Raw genomic sequence first — 16,357 nt, forward strand, 5'->3', positions numbered from 1 at the left:
ATTAGAGATTTGAATTCCCTATCAGGTAGTCCTAGTGCCTTTTCTTCCACTGGAAAGTCATCTGGTGTTTTATTTTGGTCACCTACTGGGACCATCCTGTCCTGTTTTTGTAAATGTTTTGATATTGTCTGCTGTCTTCGGGGCATTCAGTAGTTATTTTTCTCGTTTATTGACTGTAGATTTGTCTGTTTCATCCCTTTTTTTTTTTAATTTGGCTATGTCTGAGCTGGCGGGCTGTGTGTTCTTTGTTGTTTGCTCGTCTGTGGGGCACAATACTTTTCACCTCCTTCTCCAATTCGCATGGTCAGTCACTCAGATATGGTACGGTAGGGCAGGTCTAGTTGAAGAGGAGTTACTGGGACGGATTGTTTGTGGCACTTACTACAGCCACCGAGTCGGGTCGGTTATCAGTGCAGGGCAGGTTCTGGTAGGCTGTGCCTGTGCTGCTTGGTGGTGTGATTTTAAGCGCATGGTGCAGGTAGGCAGGCTGTAGCGGGGAGATTGTTATGTGTGGAGCTAAGATGGATACAGGATAGAGGAGAGAGGAACAGGAGCCAAAAACATACAAACAAAAAAGAATGCTAGGGGAGCTTGCCATTGGAGTGGAGAGATGAGAGACTATGAAATGGAGAAAAACAAAAAGGGGAAGAGGAAGGAAAAAAAAGAAAAGAATGAATAAATAAAAATCGGAAAGGTTAAAGAACAGCAGAGTTCCCAGGGATCCCACCAGTGCAGCTGTGAGGTCTGAGGAAGTTGTTCTCAGGTGTTGCAGTATTGCCTGGCTAGAAGGCGTAGAGGTATACAACACCAGGTATTCAGGGAACAGAAAGAGAAGGAAGATACAGAGAGACAAGAAACTGAGTAATGAAAAAAGACAAAAAGGGAAAAGAAAACAAATTTAAAAAAAAAAACAATAGAAGCCCCAAACAAAAACAGAAATAAAAGGAAAAAAAAGCAACAAAAAAAGAAATGCTCTCAGGGATCTCTCTGCACGTCTGTGCAAGCCAAGGGGGTAGTTCCCAAGCCATGCAGCACCACCTGGCCAGAATGGGCTCCCAACTCAAGAAAAGGATAAGAAAACAAACAATTCAAAACAAACAAATGAACGAAAGCCCCAGGATCCCAACAGCGTGGTAGCCCAGACTGGGAAGCAGCTCCACACTCAAATGGAACTCCACACCCCCTCAGGAAGAAGCAAAGATGGCGCATGGATCCAGGTATTTGAGCGAATGGAGGGGGAGGTGGTGAGATGTAAGGAAGAAATCAAAAGAAGGGGAAAAAAAGCAACACCAGCAGCCAACAAATGGCACTCGGAGAGCCAGCTAGTGCGGGTTGGTGGAATCCAAGCAGCAGGTGTTTCCCGGACAAGAGACTGTGTCCGCGGGAAGCAGAGGAGGCCAAGTGTGGGTGAAGAAGGGTAGGGGGTGGGAAAGTGTATATCACAAATTACCAGTTATTTTGTCTCCCGCTGGAAGTTCCGTGAAGCTGCTTCCTCGTACCCCCTGTTTGCTGGTCTCTGATAGGTGTCCAAGATGGCAGATCCACGCTGTGTTAACTGATAGGGGACCTCTGCATGAATCTCTCCTTTCTGTCCGTTCTGTCAGTTTTCTCACTCCATTTGGTGCTTGGCTGAGTTCTTTGTCTCCTCATTTGATGTTTTAGGGTTTCAGGATTGTTGTACTCTGTTCGGCTTAGTTTTTCGGATCTTTGCTGTGGAGCGACGGCGGGGTGCTTCTGCCTAGTGCGCCATCTTGCCGGAAGTCTGTAAGCATTTAAAAAAAAAAAAAGTAGCCATATATTTTATCTGTTATGGATAAATAGTTTCAGTAATACTTCCCTTTGGCCAAATGAAATATATTGAATCTAATGTACTTCTTGGAATGAACTGCCTTTCTTAATAAGATCATTCTTTTATGCGTCTCAAAAATTTTTATGTGTACTTATTGGCAATGTACAAATATATTTTTTTCTAAAATGCCTGCATTTTTTAAAACGTTGCCAAGTTTTTAAAAGTAAACACACACACATACACTATTACTCTTAAGATTTTTTGTTTTTGCTTTTTTTTTTCAGTCCCTCTTTATAATGGCTGAAATGCCTTACCTAGACGTGGGTAAACAAATGCAAAGATCCTAATCTAATCTTGGTTTTTGCTTGCTATTCAACACTGTTGTATAGTATGCCATCAACCGAATGAAGACGCAACCTATGGCTAACAGCAATATTCATCAGTTTAGTATCTGTCAGGCCATATAGAAAATTGATTTTTAATACCTAAGGACTTCCTGTGGATCAGACTATACAATTTTTTATACCTTGTCTAGATTATTCCTATCTCTGAAGAAGTGTTGACAAACTCTGGGGTGAGTAACCCTTTCTCCTACTTCACACTTGTTCTAAAAGTGTGAGATTAGTCTGTCTCCTTATTACCAGGCAAGACACACAGTTGAGAACAAATCACCAGTAGGGTATGACAGTTTGCTAACTTGAAGAAGATCCTGCCAGGTAACTATGTGCTGCGTAAGCAAAGTAAATGTGAATGTTTCTTGCGCAAAATTTATATCATTAGATCTACAATTGTTTAATACATTTGCTTATTGGACGTATTGTTAGCTAATAAATTGGAATGGACTTTGAGAAAAGGAAATGGATTTCTTAAATGTTTTCATTAAAATTCAAAGTTTCAAGAGCATAATCTTTTCTCCTTTTCAGTTAGTACATTTCAATTTGTTGTATTTTTTTTTTTTTTTTTAAGATGGAAGGCCTTTGATATTTATTATTTGTAAAATCGTTCTTAAAGTGGAACATTACTGGATTGCTTTAGGTTTTTCTGATTTTAATAAGGACAATAAGAACATAGATCTTTGGTTTTAGATTTTCTTGATTTTTCCCCACATTTTGTTTTTGTTACTATCCAAGCTTTCAGGGGTCTGTGTTTATTTTCCTGCCTTCGTCTCACATATGCAAATAAAATAGGAATTACGATTGAGAAACTGTATAACATTCTGATAACAACTGATCTGGTGCTAGAATACCTAGATTTTTGTTTCTTTTAAAAATCCAAAAGTCAAGGATAAACAGGCAAAATACCTAAAAGTTACAAAAAAGGAGTAGCGGCTTTTTCTAATTTAAAGCATCTAATAGGAGACTGAGTAAGAAAATGAGTTTTGTTCATAGTTCTGGCATCGGTAATCAAGGCAGATCAGAAGATCTCTGGAGTCATTGTGTGAGTAGTTATAGCACTTAAGGAAATCGACTGTGATTATAATGCATTTTGAAATCCACTGGGAAGAAGTACTGCCATATACATATTGCCTGTAAAAGGTTTAGTTGAAGTCTTAGTCTTCTGTACTTCCTCCCACTCTAATATAAAATTCATTTTACATATTTTATACCAGGTTGATTGCTGTTAAGAAATGAATTTCTAAAATGTGATTTGCAAAAGTGAATCTTTCCAAATACTGATATTGTATCACTGTTATAATTGTAATGTATTATAAATATATCTTGAGAAAATTATCTAAATTGAAAAGTTTTGTAGAATATTTATATTTAAATAGTTTTTATTCTATTGTAATATCATAAGGAGTAATTTTGAATTTATTAGTTTAGACTAGATTATATTGCTTGATTTCATTTTAAGCACTTGAAAATTCTCTTATCCATTCTATAGATAAGTGTTGCTTTATAGTGCTTCTATTTAAAAAACCTTAAACAGTAGCATTTTATTATAACTTGTTATTTCTAAGCCTAAAATAATATGATGATAGAATGCCTTGTTGGAAACCCTGGTGGCGTAGTGGTTAAGAGCTATGGCTGCTAGCCAAAAGGTCGGCAGTTTAAATCCACCAGGTGCTCCTTGGAAACCCTATGGGGCAGTTTTACTCTGTCTTACAGGGTCACTATGAGTTGGAATCGACTCGAGGGTAGGGGATTTGGTTTGGGTTTAGAATGCTTTGACCAAAAATGATTTCCTGTCTTACATACTTTTCTCAAGGATATGATATAGAAGACTGAATGTACAGATGTTTTCTAATCTGTCTTACTAAAATACAGAAAATATTTTTGCCGAGTTCTCTGAAGAACCTGAATTTGATATTTTTTATTCGTAAAATCATTCTTAAAACTGAAAAAAACCTTTAGATGGCCATATGATTTTCAGCTGTGTTTACATCTCTTAACTGAGAAAAATTTAATAAATATTCACTTTTCATTAAGGACATTTAACACTATTGTATATTGACTGTTTACTAACAGTATGATAAGTAGTTAAGTAGAATATGGAAGTGTATTTAACAAAAATAAATGGGTAGTTAGATTTTTTTAATATTGATGTGTTATCCTCCTTCATTTCAAGTATCTTTATTGCAGATAGGTTTACTTTATCAAAAGCAAGGCTGAGGACTTTGCAGAATGCTGGACAGCTGTAGGCAGAGATCCTGTAAATACTGTTTAGGGACACCTGGGCACTATTTTGCTTTTTCCACCAGGATGAGAATATAACCTTTCTGATATTATGTTATATTATATTTGGTTCAGAAAGCATCAGATACTAACGTTTATAAACGTTCCCTTTAATTGGAAGGACGTAAATTATTAGTGTAATTTTTTGATAAAATACGGGCATCAGTTTCAGTATGAAGAGAAAGTAAAGATAGAATTGAGCTTTCAATCTAAAAAATTGAAATCTGACCTGATGAAGCTGAATTATTAGAAAGTAAAACTTATCAGTAACATTGCTTGCCTTTAATAGGGTAAAGAAAACCCCACCTGAAGGGCCTTTGTAAGAAAAGAGCCCAAATTTGTTGCAGTCAGTAAAGGAAAATGCAATTTGGCGCAGTCTAAATGAGAAGACGTATTTTAAAATAACAGCTTTAGTTTATGATGAAACAGTAATAAAATACTGCTGAGTACAGTCAGCCCTCCGTATTCATGGGTTCTGTGTCCCATGGATTCAACCAACTATGAATCGAAAATATTTGGAAAAAGAAAATTCCAAAAAGTAAAACTTGAGTTTGCTGCACACCAAGTGCTGTGCTGAATCCACATGAATGAGGTGATGAGTGGGCATACCCTGCTCTATCCTCTGGCCGTTTCAGTGAGACCCTCAGTCTCTCTGCGGCACTAGTGTGAGCATTGATGGTCTCGCGTCTTGTTCCTTTGCTACTTGTATCGTGTGCACTGTTTGTTTCATGGCTCCTAAAAAACAATGAAGTGGTCAGAGCAGTTCCTCAAAGGCTAAGTATGAGGGCGTTCAGGAGAGCGAGAGGAAGGAGTGTCAGGCTATTAAGGGATGAATGGCTGGCAACCTCAAGATCTTCAAGATCATGGAAGAATTCAGCATTGACTGATGCCAAGGCAGCATCACCAGTCCCAGAAGAGCCCAAGAAACTCAGAAGAGAAAAGCTACCTTCCAGAGCAAGTCTTCAGTTGTGGTGAAACACCTGTTTACATAGCATTTACATTGTATTGGGTATTATAAGCAATCTAGAGATGATTGAAAGTATACAGGAGGATGTTCGGAAGATGTTCGTTGGATATATGCAAATACTATGCCATTTCATGTAAGGGACTTGAGTATCTTTGGATTTTGGTATCTGTAGGTGTCCTGGAACCAATCCGCTGTGGATACTGAGGGATGGCTGTATAATGCTATACAGATTTTTTTATGTAATCTCTTATTTTACCTGCAAGCAATGTCCAGCAAATTTTTTAATATTCAAAACTTCTAAATCTCAGAATTTCCAATATTTTGGATAAGAAGTTTCTTCAGAAAAATGTAGTATTGGTCTTTACATGGAAAAGAGAGTTTTTAGGAAGATTGAGAAATAGAAAAATAAGAGCAGTTAAGGTAAGCAAAGTGATAAGCTTATATAAACTGAACAGAGAAATCAGGGAGGGTTTGGGATCTTAGCCCCTGGAGGAACTCTGTGATGATTTTAAAATGCCAGCTCAGGAAATCAGCTGTATTTAAAAACAGCTTTTTTGAAAAAGTGGATTCTGTCTATATGAAGTTACTGTAAAAAGAACTGAATTGACCTATAATCTACTATTCTGACCCCCCTTTCTATTTTTTGGTGAGAGAGAGAAATGGGCTGAAGATGTGATGTGTTCCTTTTGTTGCTGTAACCTAGAACATATTCTCTATGGAAGTCAAGAAAGTTCCAGAACTCATTGCAGAATAAAATATTCAGGACATAATTTGCAGGTTTCAGATTCCTTCATCAGGCATCTGTTTACATCATCTTGCCCCTTGTTTCCTTCTTTCCTGCCGTGTGTAATGTAGGTATGTACATCTCAAAGAGCCAGTGCGTGAGTTTCTAAATTAGTATTCCGTTCCAAAAAAAATTCAGAATCAGCCCAAATTTACTGAGAATCTACACAGTAATTTTCATTTACAATAATAGGAGATTTATTTTATATTCAGATTTCTAAATTATGACGTAAAGCTTAATATTGGAGCAACAAGTATTTGTTGATTGCAGTCCTTTTTTGCTTTATCTGAACTGTTTGTCAGATGATTTCTGCTATAGTTATGCTAATTAAAATGCATTGCCTAAATGCTTGCTTCGACTCATGCTGTAGCTTGAAGATTTCTCATTTTATGGCATTTGTTAACTGTCAGCTCTTCTTTACCATACTTCCTTCAGACTTTTCACTCCCCCTTCCTCCTACCCGCCACCTTTATATGAGTTTGTTTTTGTTGTTATTGCAATGGTGATGTAATGGTTTATAGACACATGTGCTGGGTGGCTCCTCAGATTCACAAATGTTGCTAAACTGAAAAGAGAATTCCAGACACTTTCATAAGCATGTCTCATCTAAGCTAATTTTAGAATGAGCATGTTGAATGAAATGTGCCTAAAATTGCTTATTAGTCATAGTGGAGGGGATCCTTTTTGACATCAGGAAACAGGGCTAGTTAAAGGTATCAATAAAAGTGTTATTAGTATCTATTACTTTCATTTGTAATAGAAACTTGGAACTTTTTGGAATAAAATGAAATTTGAAGTAAATTTGAAATAAGATTATGTAAAGAATTCGAAAACATAGCCTAAAATAGAAATGAGTGATGATGTCTTACACTTTCAAGGGTGGTTATAAATTTGATTTTTTATATTTACTACACGTATTGGCAACTCACAAGATACATATTATTGCATTAAGCATTCTTACTCTGTTGTAACGTCGTTTTAGTTTATGTGTAAAATGATAATAGGTCACATGAATTAAGATGCTAAATTATATTACAGATTAGCTTAGCATAAGATATGTAAGATTATGGAAATAACAAAATTCTAAAAATGAATTCTGTCTATTAATAGTGTCACAACGATTAGAGTGTATGTTCTGAGTGTGTTCCACTAGTTGAGAAATATAGCTTTCAAAGTCAAAGGAATTTTGAGCATTGTGTCAGCTGTTAATCGTAGTATCTCGGTGTTTCCTTTTAGACAGCTGATCTCTCGTCTTAGAAGATCCTGTATAAACAGCCCTATTCCCAAATAAAAGTGCTGAGTGAAGCTGTTGCTTAATTCATTTCATTTTGCTGAGGATTTACATTTGTAGAATTATTTCATAGACTGATTTTTTTATTCAATTGTTGTTAGCATGGAAGTTCCTAAAACAGGTTATCACAATAGCGTGTTTCAACAGGCTGTATATTTGAGAAAGGAATGAAAGTCATTCATCTCCAGTAGAAAATTTAGAGGAGTTGTTCGCAAATAATAAATTACTAGATTCTGACAAAAACTAATGGTATTGAGTTGTGACTGGGTATAAATTTAAGCCTAAACATCCTTTCCGGCCCTGAAATGAACAAGGTACTGCTTGTAAGTCAGTAATGTCTTACAACCTGCTAGCTGTCTTGCTGTAGAAACTATAACGTAAGGACCTTGAAATAGATGCCGTCATCAGCCCCAACCCCCAGGCATTCATCTGTTTAAACACATGACAGAAGATGGTGGAAGAGAGTTCAGCAGCTATTCGTGTGGCAGGGGTGGTTATTGTACTAGGACATACTTTGTTGTAGGCCACCAACTTTTGAGTTAAAATATTACAGCTGTCTCTTTTCCTTTTCTTACATCTTTCTCTTTTTATTACAACAAACTCAATCTTTTTCCCACCAACATTTTGTGTAGATCCAAGGAGCAACAAATTCCAACTTCCTACTGTAGCAGTTTTACTCTTATTCTCTGTCTGAATAGATTTCAGTATTTTACTTTTTTCTTTTTTTTTCTAAAGGCAACGGACAGCCAAGGCGTAGATCCATCCAAGATTTGACTGTTACTGGAACAGAACCTGGTCAGGTAAGACGTAGCATTCAAATTCTCTATCTTTGAAGACTAATAATGGGTAGAAATTGAGAGTGAACTATTATATACTCTGCAAAATTAGTTTTCTGAGTTGAAGTAAATTTGACCTAAAATTGTGATAGAGAAGTTCATTAGCACTTGAATTTAAATGCTTAGGGGAAAAATTATAGATGCCATTATTTTAACTGGAAGAGTAATTTATGAAAGTAGACTGATCAGGCTTCATGGAAAGTAAATTCTTCAACAGTGCTTTACGTATATTATGTTGTTTTGTGTATGTTTTAATAAAGAAGTTACCAATTTTGTAATTTACCACTTTGTGATTATCATTGTCCTATAAAATGCATCATTAATGTTGTCTCCTTTCCACCAATGAGAGGAATAAATATTTCCCCAATAAGATGCCTCTCCTCAGGGGTCACATAGGGCACTGACATACCTGGAGAACTCTTAAAGATCTTTTAATTTGGTATATCCATTATAATTATATTTTTGTGAATGTAATTTATATCATATTCTGTAAAATGCGTGAAGACTAATTATGACAAGTTTTTTTGTTACTGCTTTGTTTTCAGGTGTGCTGAATAAGTTTTATGAGCGTAGCATGCATCTGAAGTGATAGAAATACCACATACTAATCCATATTAATATATTTTAACATTATATGTTATAAACAATGATTTTATTGATGGTAACATATTTTAGTACTTTTCATCCTAGAAAGGTGTTTTATTATTATTTCATTTTTATAACATACTTTAAAGTTGGAATTCTTAGTATTCATTAATAAAAATTTGGAAGCCCTTTATAGTCATCAACTTAACTAGCTGACAAAAACCACTTGAAATATTTTAGTGATAAATATCTTTGATCTTCATTTATATCTGGAAATATTTGTATTTCACAAGCCGTAATGACTATGCACACATACATATATACATACATTAATTTATATGTTTTGTAGCATATTAGTGACTCTAAGGCTTGATTTCACCTATTTAGCAGTTTTTTTAATGTATCTGGTTTTGTGAGATACCAGAACTTTTGACTGAAGTTTTCCGTTTTTCTCCCCCTCAAATACTTTAAGGTTTAATCAGCCCATTTAGTAACAAATAGTTTGACATCTGACATTTGCTTTGATTCCTTAGAGGCTTGATGAGCTCAGCCTTTTAAACTCTGTTTACTGTTGACACTGATATTCCAGTTATGAGAACCATTAGCCAAGTGTTCTCCCTTTGAGTAGGAATGAGAAGCTTGCCCTAAGACACTTCCGAAATATCTCCTGGTGCAAGTGCTTTTCTCTATAATCTAGAATAACAGCTTTACTATAATTCAGGACTGATCTCCCCACATCCATATCCCCACACCAAGCCTTACCTATTTCCTCAAAGTTCTGCATGCATAGGGGTGTTATGGAAAGCCTGGTGGCATAGTGGGTAAGAGCTACGGCTGCTAACCAAAAGGTCAGCAGTTCAAATCCATCCACCAGGTGCTCTTTGGAAATTCTGTGGAGGAGGTCTCCTCTGTCCTGTAGAGTCGCTATGAGTCGGAATCGACTCGGCGGCAACCGGTTTGGTTTTATGGTTGTTACCCTTTTTAATTTACAGTACGTTCTGGTAGTAAAACACAGTAACTGAGGCAGAGTATGGTTAGGGGAGAGTCTGTTTGAGTTGTCATAAATTGGGGGAGGGAGTAATACGGTGGTAAAACCTGTTCTGAGACGGATGATAAGTTGCCATTGTATAGCCAGTTTTTACAGTAATCCACTCTTTCAAAATTATTTAAGTATTTATAACATTAAAATGTCTAATGTTCAGTTATGAATGATGGTGAAATACAGTAATCTTAATGCACTATGAAAACATTTTCCCCTGAAAATGTCGTGATAAATAATCCTTAAATCTTTTTAATTATTCATGGGTTAACGTTTATTATTTGAAGAAGAAAAGTGTTCACAATATGTATTTTCAAAATTTGAAGATATAGTTCTTTTTGAAGTCTGGCTCAGTGGTGATTAAATAGATGGCGCAGTTCTTTTTTGACCACAGAATTTGAAAGAGAGCATAAAGAAAATAATTTGGTCCACCTGGTGCAATCATCAAAGGAAGAGACATAACTTACTAATAAAGTGTAACATTACATTTCATAGAGGAAAGTGAACTGACTAGAATTTCCACTTTGGCTTTTGACTCAAGACATTATCGAAATAAAGTCACTTAGACTTTCCATCTCTAAACCGAATTTAAATTGGTTGTTTCTGCACTGTCATTTCTGTTGAGAGGAGTTTTGAACAAAGCATGTTTCTTAGTTAAAAGTAGTAATATGAGTACATGTGTAAAAGATTATATCTTCACAACATGACTTTTAAACATGACTTAATTTGGGGATTTTTTTTTTTAAGCTCGTATAATGATCCTAGCCTTCCAGAGACTTTGGAAAGATACTGAGAAAGAAAAAGTAACCCCTGACATCCAGGCATCAGTGTTATAAGTTGGCCCGATACTCACAGCTAATCTGTGTTATTCTCCTACTAAAAGAAAAACAAACAAACCAAACCCATTGCCATCGAGTCGATTCTGACTCATAGCAACTCTATAGGACAGAGTAGAACTGCTCCATAGGGTTTCCAAAGAGTGGCTGGTAGATTCAAACTACTGACCTTTTGGTTAGCAGACGAACTCTTAACCACTGTGCCACCAGGGCACCATTCTCCTACTAGACATAAACAGTCTCACAGAACATCAACGTCTGACAGGATTACACTGAGCCCACAATAAAATATACAAAACAAGACCAGTTCATAATGTCTCAGCACACACAAAAACAAGGTCACTGTGCCACCACAAAATACCAAACATCAACCTGCCCCAGCTTGTATGAGTGATTGCTGCTTCTTTACCAACTGCAGCTTTATCTTTATAGTCTGCCCTCCCTGTAGAATTGCCCCTGCTTTCTGATAACAGCCAAACTAAAGCAAGCCCCAGCTTCCTTGTACCCTCCCCAAAAATCACTCAACTGAAGCCCAAATCCTTTAATAGGTTCTTTCTAAAATCGTCTTACTAAGACATCCCACACCTCCTCATGGTGAGCATTCTCCCTTGCTGAAATGGGTAATAAACCAAACTTGTTCCACTTACAGGTATGTTCCTGGTGGTCTTTGACTGGAGGGTGTTGACAGTACCAGTAAGTCCCAGTCCTCAAGGAGCTTCTGTGGGCAGATAAGATTTATGCCCCGATAAATGAGAGAACTACAGTAGTAACAACTGCCATTTATTGTGTGCCAACTGTGTGGCAGGCTGGGCCTTGATATGCATTATTTAAACCTTAACCCTAAAAAGTTGGTACTTTTTATTTTCCTCATTTTGCAAACAAGTAAACTGAGGGTTAGAGAAACTTGCCCAAGTCTCTTAATTCCCTTACACTATCAGTAATTGTTATAACTGGTTTATGAATCCAGCTCTGATTCCAAAACATTTAAACTCTGTTGTTGTTGTTAGTTGCTCTTGAGTCAGTTCTGACTCATGGAAACCTCACATGTGCAGAGTAGAGCTGCTACATAGGGTTTTCAAGGTTATGACCTTTTGGAAACAGATTGCCAGGCCTGTCTTTCGAGTCACCTCTGGGTGGGTTTAAACCATTAGCGTTTTGGCTGATAGTCAAGTGCTTAAGCATTTCCACCACCCGGGGACTCCATTCAAAATTTACTCGCTCATTCTATCTTGTGTATAAAACTGGATATAGTGCATGCTAAGGTAATCCTATATCTCTTAAATTTTAAATGTTTTGGCATCTGATAGTCTGCATTTAAATTTAATTATTTAAATAGCTGTCAGTGATGATGAATTTTACCCGTATCATATCACTGAACAAGGCTAACTAACCCACCTTGATAATAAATTTCCACAGAGGACTGCACCAATTTATTTTTTTATACATCTAAGTGAGCCTTTCTATGTTTTACTAAAATTATACATTCTCATGAATGCCTGAATGCTCCTTCTGGAATTGTATCCAGTATGGATCTATTTTAAAATTTCTTCTGGCAGATGCTGTAGTCGGTGAAAATCACAACTACAAGATGATACAATTATGATTATTTAGAGAATTGGACATACTACATTTCTATAGGGACTTTAGAATCTACTTTTACTAGTCAAATGTCTGACTTTGGACAAGTTCCTTAATTTCCCTGACTATCAGAAATTTTATCTGTAAATGGGGACCATAACACTCACCTCTCAGGGTTCTTTTAACAGGTGAAAGTACCAGAACACAGTAGATGCTTACTACATACCCTATGCCTGCCTCCCCATAGTGTGCCTCACAGGGCTCTTGTACCATCCTGACATTCACAAATAGTGTCTTACTATCCAGAAATACATGAAAATAGCACTTGGAAAGATGTAGAACCCAGTTGCATTCTGTTCCTTCTGTATCATAGAAAAACATCTGTCAGGGATCATGGTAAGTATTTGCCTTAAGGCTTTTTATGACATACTGAAAGATGTATTATATGTTGTTATTAATGGATATGGTTTATTATACTACTGCTTCTTTCGTCCCCCCTCAATCTTCAACTCCTTTAGTGTAAAGTTCTATTAAAGCTCTAAATCAGAAGCTTATGTAATTGATTTAAGTAATTCCTGGTTCATAATATACCTTTCTATTAGAGAATTTAAAGAACACAAGAAAATCAAATTCTGATATTTCCATACAAAGAACTAGTGAAACCAGGATTAGATTTAGCCTGTGCCTTTGGATTAGAAAGAAATGTTTTAGATATACCTGTCATGTATAATTAAATTATGTGTTACTACCATAATGGAAAAAGTACTTATGTAAATCCACATTATCAACTTATTATCTTTTTTTTATCTTTTTACCAGTGATTTTATAAAAAAAATTGCTCCTATTAAAAAAATATTTATCTTAAAATGTTATTTCAGCAAGAATATCACAGTAAATTAGCATTTAATCTCTGTGTTTTGTGCTTATATAATTTTAGCAATGAAGAGGATTTCTAAGGGTTTTACATAGCTTCTAAATGTCAATCTAAATGGTAGCGCTAGCCATAAATTCTTGACTTACGAAAATATTTTCCCAGTCTTTCAGGTGAGACATAAAAAGCAAAGCCTTATTTTTGTCTATAAAGTAACTCCTAATTCCTTTTTATAAGTGTAGGGATAAAGTTCTGGTCAAAGGCCAACTCTGGTTGATGACAACTGATGGTAGTTTGCCCTTGTGGTTTAAATTTGACTTAGTATTCTTTTGCTGCCTTAAATTGCTGTGTTGTGTTTCTGTACTATCATAACCACTTTCATATCCAGTCCTGTGGTAAATCAAGTTTATCTGTATCTCTTAAATTAAAGTTTATGTGGGAGTAGAATAAAATAATTATAATGTCTTTAAGGAAGGAAAAACCTAAATGGATTTTAATAGTGTTTGTGGCTGAAAGAATTTTACCAGTGATTTTATTAAAAAAAATTGCTCCTATAAAATAAGATTTCTTCCATAGTTAGTTGCAAGCAGTAACATAAATTAAGCCACAAAATATTTCTTTAATTTTTTTTATACAGACATATTTGCATATTATGTCATTCATTGAAGCACATGCCCCGTGAAACAAAAAGACTCATTTTGTTAATTTATGGATTTAAATGTAACTCATGATTATATTTTTTGTAACTTTCAAACTGGAACTGAAAATATTAGTCTTATTTCTAAATTTCATAGCTGTAGGAAATCTCAAGTAGAACAAGTGACTGTGCACCTGAGGTGCTGCCAAAGAGTTTCTTGGAAAGTAGATGGGAGAAAAATAAATATGTAGCAAAGAATTATCTTGGGAAAGATTTAAGTTTAATGATTATTGTAATTTATATTAGGTTCAGATATGCTTATTCATTTAACAGCCTTTTTTAAAAGACATACAAAATTCATTCTTATATTTTATAAACTTAATTCTTAGTTATACTTTATCATGGTTAATTTCCTGTAACTGATATTTATTCTCATATGTCACAAACACTTGTATTTTTCTCCATTTCAGATATTAAAATAAGAATATTAGCATAACATTAGGCTGACTCTGAAACCTTCAAACAGTTGTTTGAATTTATTCTGCCAGAACTTTGAAGAAAAATTGCTCTTTATTTACAATTGAAATTAAAATTATGATCAAATTAGTGCACTCTTCCTAAATCATCAAGACTTGCTATCAGTCAAAATAGGTTAAAAGGACTCAGGACCAATTTCATAATATCTGTACTTGCTTTACCAAGTATAATAGTGTCGTTAAAATAAGAATAATGTATTTCATCACTGATTCTGTTTCGTGTATATTCTTATTCTTCTTATATACCAAAGGTAAATAACCTTAAGCATCAATCTTATATCTGAGTGCCACTAGCCTATGCCGTCATTTTACTCAGTACGTATTTATTTTGTGGGTATTGTATATTCAGCAGTTTCCTAAATCCTGGGGAAATGCAGTGTAGAAGTATACATGGTCTCTGTCCTCAGGAGATTGTAATACATTTGAGAAATCACAGACTTTGAGAGTAATATAAAGCATTTCAGGTTCAAGTTTATATAGGAGTTTATAAATGCAGCTGAAATTCAAAGAAGAAAAAAATTTTTGTGATAGGGTTTAGTCTGAATATGTTTTATAAAATAATGAGGATTTGAACTAGAAAGGGAATTGTCAGGTGCTACAGCAGTCTTATTATCTGCCATTTAGTGACTTTCTTATTGTTTCATACACTTCATGTACATTATTTCCTTTGATTCTCACAACCTGATGAAATGGGTAATACTGTCATCATTTTATTGCTGAGACTTAGAGGTTAAATAACTTAGCTAAAGCTCATACCCTGTCTGTCTTGTCTCCAAGGCCTGAGTTCTTAACTATTACTACTCGTTCTCGTCCACGAGGAGCACTCGTGGCGCAGTGGTTAAAGCACTCAGCTGCTAACCGAAAGGTTGGCAGTTCGAACCCACCACCTGCTCCACAAGAGAAAGATGTGGCAGTCTGCTTCTGTAAAGATTTAGTCTTGAAAACCCTATGGGGTAGTTTCTACTCTGTCCTATAGGATCACCATAAGTCAGAATCAACTCGATGGCAGTGGGTTTTTGGTTTTCTCATCTACAATTTACAGGTGAGGAATCTAAAGCTCAGAGAGACTGAGTTATTTGTACAAGTTTACACAGCTCTAAGTGGCAGAACTGAGATTTGAACTCAGGTCTTCAAAGTGTTAGACTGAGCCTGTGAAATGGCTAGTATTTGACTATTTTTAACCTACAAAAACAGTAGTTTTATATTGTTTAGTTTCATATATGCTCTTTGCACTAAACAGAGTGAATCTGGGAGCAGGATTAAAGGCAAGGGCATAGGAATTGTCAGAGAAGAGAAAGTCTGGATAGGTAAGGTATACCTGCTGATGGAGGACCTTGAATCCCATAGTGAGAATTTCAGTTAATCCAATAATCACCAGTAATTGAGCATTTTGTGTTCTGCACACTGCTAAGCGCTCCTTGTCCTCAAACACAGTCTAGTTTTGTTTGTGCACAAAGAACCAGAGAGGTAGCAAGAATGACCCATAATGACCAAGGTAACCTGAGCTACGCCTTACAGGATGGGGAGGAGTTAGTGAGAGAAGAAAAGCGAATGAGCATCATGAGAAATACGGTACCTGTATAAAAGAGGCATGAATGAGACTAGGATTTTGGAAAGATCATTCTGATGGAGTGTGTAAAATTATTTATGATAGAGAAAAGCTTTTAGGTTTTCAGTAGGTACCAAAGTTGCAAATAATATTTTATCAGTTTTTCTTTTCTTCAAAATTATTATTTTATATCTAAAATGGTTGTAAAAGTACCTTCCACTAATTTTACTAAATAGTAATATTAAGGCCAAAACCCTTAGTCTCCTTGATCCATTATGAATTTTCAAGGCTTAAAATCATAGTTTTAGAGTTGGATGGGACATTAGAAGTTGTCACATCCTTAACCCACCCCATCCCCTCTAGTGGCACAGTGGTTAGGTGCTC

The 16,357-nt window shown here is 35.7% G+C and overlaps 1 protein-coding gene across 8 annotated transcripts in view; it reads left to right on the forward strand.

Annotated features, from left to right (window-relative positions):
* MAP3K7 (mitogen-activated protein kinase kinase kinase 7) overlaps nt 1–16,357 on the forward strand; it is a 93,869-nt gene that overhangs the window by 60,728 nt on the left and 16,784 nt on the right. For all 8 annotated transcript variants that reach the window (XM_004388412.2, XM_004388413.2, XM_023742477.1 and 5 more), the window contains one exon: nt 8,242–8,306. In XM_004388412.2, coding sequence (XP_004388469.1) covers nt 8,242–8,306 — 65 coding nt within the window. The remainder of the gene's footprint in view (nt 1–8,241; nt 8,307–16,357) is intronic.

Source organism: Trichechus manatus, unplaced genomic scaffold (genome assembly GCF_000243295.1).
Source record: "Trichechus manatus latirostris isolate Lorelei unplaced genomic scaffold, TriManLat1.0 scaffold00211, whole genome shotgun sequence".
Taxonomy (NCBI): Eukaryota; Metazoa; Chordata; class Mammalia; order Sirenia; family Trichechidae; genus Trichechus; species Trichechus manatus.